This window comes from Panicum virgatum, chromosome 2N (assembly GCF_016808335.1).
Source record: "Panicum virgatum strain AP13 chromosome 2N, P.virgatum_v5, whole genome shotgun sequence".
Classification (NCBI taxonomy): domain Eukaryota; kingdom Viridiplantae; phylum Streptophyta; class Magnoliopsida; order Poales; family Poaceae; genus Panicum; species Panicum virgatum.
This window is the reverse complement of record NC_053146.1, coordinates 14,742,669-14,750,170: the sequence shown is the minus strand read 5'-3', so window position 1 is coordinate 14,750,170 and position 7,502 is coordinate 14,742,669. Positions and strand designations below refer to the sequence as shown.

Genomic DNA, 7,502 nt, shown 5'->3' with positions numbered 1-7,502 from the left:
GGGCGAAACTATCCCACACTTAAACCAACCATTCCATATTTGCATGCAACTTCTTCTCACTCGTTCCATTTTGTCGATCTTTTCTTTTTCTGTTTATTTCAATCTTCTTTTTTCTTGGTTGCATCTCCTGGTTCCCCAAAAATTCAGGCGTGAACGAAACTGAGCCGAGCATTGTAGGGGAGACTGAAGAGGTAAACATGGTTTGTGATCCTTAGTTTACGCGCTCTTGTTTCCTTTTTTTCTTTAATTTCTTAGTAAAATGTTGGTTTGATATCTCTTGTTTAAACTTGTATAGATCGATTGATCTAGGGAAGCTAAAAAGTAAACAGATACTTGGGATCAAGCTATCGTGGGCCATGTAATTGAATGCTTCTTGTGAATGTGGTAAGCCATCTATTTGTTGCTGCAATCAAATTAAAAAGTTCCAATTTTCTTTACAATATTCACAGGCATTCGGCATCTGTATCTTTTTGTTTTTGTTCTTTTGACTTTTCTTATGGAACCTAATTAATAACCTATTCACAAATCACAAGAGGTCATCAAACTGTACCATTTTTTCAGAATTTTTTTTGGAAAAACAACAAATCTGAAAGTATGAAAAATGTGCTTTCCTTCTCTGATTTTGCAAGACTTGCAAGTCAGAAACATGAAGTCTCAAAGAACATGGTGATTCTTTCTATATATCTACAACAATGCCAAGTGAAAATGTGAAATATATAGCTAGAGAGATTGTCTAAAAAAATCATTAAGAGGTTTCACAAGTTTTTTCATTGACAACAGAAAACAACATAATATACATGACAGGCTTAGTAAATTTAATTTTCAAAGAACCCAGCTATTGTTTGTGTTTTGTTGTAAAAACTACCGTCTTCTTTTAACAGAATTCTTTGGGCTGCTCATTCAACTGTGTAGGAGTAAATAACAAACACTCAGACATCATTCAAGGGAGATGCTGCAGTTACAGTTTGAAGCTCGCAGTGTGTTAAGACTACAATTAATTAATAATCATATCAGCAGGAGACTTGAGTTGATGTTTATTTCATTTCACAGGAATAGAGTAATAGACACCGAAGGCGGGTATCAAGAAGTTCTCTTGGCACCTCACAATGGTCCATCAGAAGGAAGACCAAAATAGTGGACAAGTGAGCACCAATCCTTCTGTCACTCCTGCCGAAACCGATAAGCAAGCACCCTCAGACAATCCCGGCAAGAATAAGGAGTCAAGCTCCTCATCTTCTGCTTCATCAGAAGACATAGAAGACGATGAATTCTTTCAGATAGAGGGTCCAATACTAGGCAGCACACTATCGTTTGGTCAAAACCCAGTGATCACAGATATCAGGCAACAGAGCAGTTCATCTTCAAAACATGGAAGCCATGCCCCCACTGACCCAAAGCAGTCACCGTCGGTGCAGGCCATGTCTAGGGCGCCAGATGAGCGTCCAGACCCTAAAAGAATCCCATCGTCCATCTTTGCAAGGTCAAAATCGACGTCGCCAGCGGACTGGAGCGTGACATCGAATGAATCTCTGTTCAGCATCAATGCTGGGAACGCGAGCTTTTCAAAGGACCATTTCTTCCTGTATGGCAAGTCAGGTGAGCTGAGCAACCCCAATGACCCATTGGCACCACTGCCGCCATTGCCAAGGCCGAGCACCAGCTCTAGCCCCATGAGAAGTGAGACGGCGAAGATGACCGTACAGGCCAGTGCTAAACTGAAGCCTGCTGCCAGGGAAGGGGACCAAGATGGTGGGGATGGCAACACTGATTATATCCATAGCCTGTCGCACCGTTCCGATGCTAGCGCAACAAGCTTCGCATTCCCAATGTATGATCTCTCAGCGTTCTATTCCCTTACAAGATTTACCATACAAGTTTTCAATGTTTAAGGTGTTTCGTCAAGCCATCATAGATATAGTGTTTTAAACTGAAGCAGTTAATAACTGAATACTAAACAAGTACTAAGTATCTTCTAGTACTTTTTATTTTCAGTGTTTGGTAGAGCATAGACAACCAATCTATCTAATACTAGAGGAAGTATCTGCAAAGTTCAGTAAACATTGCTAAAGAGCATATTGCATACAATATAATATGGTCTTTGGTGAAAGATGCAGCAAATGATTTCAAAACCAAAGGTGGTTAAGTGTTTATTCCTAATCAATTACTTGCAATTTCTTCAGATTGGCTAGTGACGGGAGAAATAGTGGATCCGTGAAAGATGACCCTCCTGAGCTTGCGCGCCAAAGCACATCACATTCGCAGTCGTTGTCCGTGTCCCAACAGGCAGAGCCTCTGGCTGAGCAGGAAGCTCCGAAAGTTCAAGCCGAGACACGGGAAGCAGATCAACAAGCCCCGGAACCAGCCCCGGAACCTGAACCAGCACCGGCACCGGCACCGGCACCGGCACCAGCACCGGCGTCGGCGGCAGAACCAGCACCGCAACCACCAGCCCCGGCAAAATGGTTTCCTTGCTGCTCTTGCTGTCCATTCTGTTGCTGAGGGATCCAGTTCCCCTCTCCATGAGCCTCTGTTGAGTTACTGAAGTAGAAGAAGGCCCGATGTCGGCAATAGGGTTAAAGTAGCAACTGGGTTGATCCTTGATCGGCGAATTTAGTGGAAGGAACAAACAATCAACCTATTATTATGATTTGCTCTGAGTTGTGTAGATTACACTAATAGATGTATGCTGTTATTTTTCTTTTGTTAAATTGTGACGGTAGCTACTACCAGAGTAGTGAGAGAATATGATAGATGGTGCTATGATGCTTTCCTTTGCCTCAATTTGCACTCAGCTTTAAGCCAAAGAGGTTTTGAGGGGCAGTCAGATGCTTGGCTTGTAGCAACAAGTAACCAGGTTTACCCCTTGAAAGGATGTGTAGAGACTTTTTTGCAGACTGAACCAGCACCAAGAGTTATTGAATAATTGGATTGACAAAGAAAAATTAAAAACAAGTCCAAGCAAATAGAACACCGCCAAGTTCAGAGGAAAAAAAACAAAGAGATAATCTACAACTACATAGTACAAAGCTTTTTTTAAGCAAATGGTAGGAGCTCTGCTTTTCAATTAGAAGTTTAATGTACATGAAAGATTAACCAAGCCACCTGAATGACTAATCCACCCAAGTGACGCGACACAACACAACAATGCAACGAGCCATCCAATGACTTTGTACATAGTACAAGTACAAAGCCATTGGAACATCAATGCATTCCCAAACAACGCCCTAACGGACACGCTTAGGGTCTGTTTGTTTAAGCGGTAGGTTTTGAAGTTTTTCTAAAAAGCTGCTGCTCCCTTTTTGTTTTTGAAGAGCTAGTAATAGCTTGTAGACGATACTTTTAACTTTCTGGACTAAAAAAGCTACAAAAACCTTAGAGAACTAAACTTTTCAGCTTTTCATATAAACTCAGCTTTTAGCTTCCGGAAGCTGCACGAGAAATTCGTTATTGTGTGAGATTTTGATTTTTCACACTAAAAAGTTGTCCAGAAGGTCAAACAAACAGGCTCTTTTAACAAAGGCATGCATTGAACTCAAAGTTATTAGATTAAATCAACTCACTATGTAAGAGCAGCTTATTAGAGACGCGTCTTAAACCTCATTATAGACGTGAAAATTGAGCGTCTCTAAATTTGCGTCTGTGATAACACATCACAAACGCGGAAATCCGATTTCCGCGTCTGTGATATAACCACATCAGAGACCCTTCCAGTTAAAACACGTCTCTGATATGACCACAACAGAGACGCGGCTAGTTAAAAATGCATCTCCGATGATGTTGATGATGATGTTGATCAGAGACGTGGATATAAGAAAATGCGTCTGTGATGATGAGTTAAAAAAACAAAAAAAAACAGGCCATAAATAGATTTTATATACATCATAAATACATAGTTTCTATCCATATATACATTGCAGATACACATACACAATCTGTTGAAGTCATACATATTAACTACTATCTCTAAAGTCAATTGCTGGAGGCGCAAATACACAGGTTATACATCACAGATCCATTGTAACTTATTTTTTAGTAACTTTGCAATTACAAATCCAAATAGTCTAGTAATACATTGTGCAAGATAATGTGAAACCATCATGTGGGAAGCTCTCTTCTATATAGCAGCATCGACATCATCTGATCCAAAGTAAACAACATTTGCTTCTTCCTCTGCTTATCAAATGGGGCCAATGTTACATAGGACAGACCGACAGAAATATCCAGACTTTGTGGGTGCATGGAGTTTTGATATAGATATACAAAAGTAGGTAAAACTATCAAACACAAGTACATTCAGATAATGTAACTAGATAGTGTCCAAGTGAGGATATGAGATGCACAACTCAGTCAGACAGAGGAACTTTGGCCATGGCTAAAATAAAGAATGCTAATTTACAACTAACCTCATCAGCTAACTGTGTGCATTTGCCTTGCTGATAGCTCCCTTCTTCCTGAGAAATCAGTTCTATACAGAGTTGTGACCTGCAAATTCAGAGCTTCAGAACAGCTAGGACTGCTACTATTAATCTTCATTATAAGCATGTACTGAAAACAGCCATTAGCTATATGAGCACAATATTTTGAGACCGTTATAGTGTTTTCAGCATTAGTCTAAAACAGGTGGTCTACCTCACACTCACAATGGATAATGGAAAGTTCAGTGTAAACATGTCAAGTAGCTGAAATAGCAAAAAAATTCCCTACCTGTGAAGCAGCAGTTAGATTCGAACTCCACTAGGCTCTCCAACGTCTCACCTCTGCAAGCACCCTATCAAGGGCTTTGTGCTGCAAACATCAGAATCATGAACAAAAATTTAGAACTTGCAAGAGAAAAAAGTAACCCAGCGAGTTAGTGCAGGTCCCAGTCAATATATCCCGCGTTATTCAAAAATCCAAATGCCTTCGGAAAAAAATAAACTTGAAGGGAAAGTGTTAAGGTTATGGTGTAGCATACCAGGAAGGCAGTAACTGCAATGTAGAATCTGATTTGAGTGACACACATAAATTATGTTTTGAGTGCATCTCACCCAGGTATTACATTCTTCAGCTTAGAAGTGCTGAAATTGTCATCTGGTTGAGGAGCACATCATTTCACATTCTTCAGCTTAGAAGTGCTGCTCAAGAACACAAGCAGATTCAGTTATTATCTTAATTAGAATCATATTAGGTGTCCTCATCTCATTACTTAAACATGCATTCAACCTACCAACTACTAAGCTAGCTATTAACTCATCACAAGGTTCTGTTAAGTTACCAGTAACTCATCAGTAAATATGAGATGACCACGGTCTATTAAGTTACCAGAACTAAAGGATTGGGAACAAGGTTCTGCTAATTATTATTTTATATTTCAATACGTACAACTATGGATGTACGGTATTAGATAAACATACATGATGCAGCACCATATTAACACAAATGAACAGTGTTTCTCATGCTAAGACGAGAATTGGCATCAACAATGATATGATGGCATCAATATAAAATAAATTCTGAGAGCAAGGCTATGCTAAACTAAAATGAACAGAACTGAAGCAGAGGAAACTCTGAACATTTTGGACAAAACTTAAGGACAGCAGGGTTATTAAAACGATAAAACGACGAAACGAATAGAGGGTAGATTTTAACGAAACGATGGACGTTTTATCGTTTAAACGGACGTTTTAACGTTTAAACGTCGATTTCACAAGAACGTTTTCTCGTGAAAACGTCGTTTTCACGACGTTTAAACGTCGTTTTAATAACCAGGAAGGACAGATATAGTTAACTGCAGCTAGTGGCAACAGAAATGCTAGCATTGATGATTACAGTTTTTTTTACATAGTGTGTAGTTTGTCTCACAGAATATTGTACATACAACAGCGATCGGCTGGCTTTCAGTTGAAGTGAACAGGCGCAGTTTTAGGAGATCCAAACATGGCTTAAGGACCACAAACTATTAGCTAAATCAAATTGGGCGCATAAGATACACATGATGATCCAAACATGGCTTTAGGACCACAAACTATAAGAGGTAGTTCCTATGAAATAAATGTCACTCAACTATTACTAGAGTTCTAAAATTAGGTGCCTCCCCAAAGCTAATAACAGATTGAATATACTGAAGACCACATGATTCCTGCTGCAGATTGAATATACTACGAGAGGAAAGGAATACAGCCAGCACACTACTATAATTATTTTGCTAAGGGGCACATGATTCCTGCTGCAGATTGAAGATACTACTAGAGGAAAGGAATACAACCAGCACACTACTATAATTATTTTGCTAAGGGGAATACGAACAGATAGCAGCAACAGGCTTAGCTTGCAGGGATGGGCAACACAACAGCGGCAAATATGAACGGGTTTGTACCAAATAGTATACGACCTAGCCTAGAGGAAAAGGAGGAGGAATATGCGGAAGTGCTTACCAACAGCAGATGAACGCGTCCTCGCCGACGACGGCGGAGGAGCCCGGGGGCGAGGCGTCCATGACGGGCACAGCGAGATCCGCGGCGGCAATAACCCTAGTCAGCCAAATCAGAGCAGGAGACGGCGCCATGGATCCCGCCGCCCTCGACCAATATGACGTAGATGTGGCCTTCCTCGATCAAGCTGCCGTAGATCTGGCCGCCCACGCCCGATATGGAGCACCTCGCATGGAGGAGCCCATCCTGGCGACGCGAATGGAGTTGCCCGTCAGAGCATGAGAGAGAGAGAGAGAGAGAGAGAGAGAGAGAGACGGCGGTAGGGGGGACGAGGCGGCGGCGATGGCGTCGTGACCGGAGGTGGAGATCGAGGCTCGGTGGTGACGATGGCCATGGTCCTCCGCGCTCGAGATGCGATCTGAGAGTGGAGAGGTGGAGAGAGATGAGAAAGGACGAGATGCGGTCTGGGGACGGGAGCGGTAGGGGTGGATGCCAGCGGTAGGTGGAGCCCGTTTAGTTACCTTGTCTCACCTCTAGACACATATATATATATAGTATTAAATATAGTTAAAAATAAAATTAATTGCGCAATTTAGATGTATACAGCGAGACAAATTTTTTTGAGCCTAATTAGTACATGATTAGCCATAAATGCTACAGTAATCTATATGTGCTAATGATGTGGTCAAAGACCTCAAAAGATTCGTCTCGCAGTTTCCAAGCGAGTTTTGAAATTAGTTTTTTAATTAATGCCCAAAAATCTCTTCCAACATGTGGTCAAACATTTGATGTGACCTTTGTACCAAAAATTTTCATCAACTAAACACCCCCTTAACAAAAATTTCGGGTCCGTGAGATTTTACCTGTAACGCGGGTTGGTTTCGCCCGTCTCTGACATGTGTTCTCATCTGAAACGCGGTGGACAAACCACGCCTATGATAACTTTCTAAGTAATCAGAGACGCGTTTTCTTTATATGCGTCTCTATTTTTTCATTATTATAGACGTGTCATATGTATAATTGAGGGTGACTAACATATCAGAGACGTGTGTTATTGAAGCATGTCTCTAATCTTTTTTGTTGCATTCTTAC

The 7,502-nt window shown here is 41.0% G+C and overlaps 1 protein-coding gene and 1 long non-coding RNA gene across 5 annotated transcripts; one reads left to right on the top strand and one right to left on the bottom strand.

Annotated features, from left to right (window-relative positions):
• Positions 1-1,106: 1,106 nt before the first annotated feature.
• On the top strand, positions 1,107-2,499 carry LOC120658080 (formin-like protein 11). The gene is made up of 2 exons (XM_039936291.1): positions 1,107-1,828; positions 2,181-2,499. The coding sequence occupies exons 1-2, from the start codon at positions 1,107-1,109 to the stop codon at positions 2,497-2,499; spliced, it is 1,041 nt and encodes a 346-aa protein (XP_039792225.1).
• A 1,356-nt stretch (positions 2,500-3,855) lies between these two features.
• On the bottom strand, positions 3,856-6,918 carry LOC120658079. 4 transcript variants are annotated; one of them, XR_005668505.1, is made up of 5 exons: positions 6,766-6,918; positions 6,414-6,656; positions 4,705-5,114; positions 4,404-4,482; positions 3,856-4,170 (listed from the first exon to the last, which is right to left on the bottom strand). It is a non-coding gene; the product is annotated as an uncharacterized LOC120658079 (long non-coding RNA). The 4 variants fall into 4 exon arrangements; XR_005668504.1 differs by having other exon boundaries at positions 6,726-6,909; XR_005668503.1 differs by having other exon boundaries at positions 4,705-4,785; positions 4,955-5,114; positions 6,414-6,905.
• Positions 6,919-7,502: the final 584 nt, after the last annotated feature.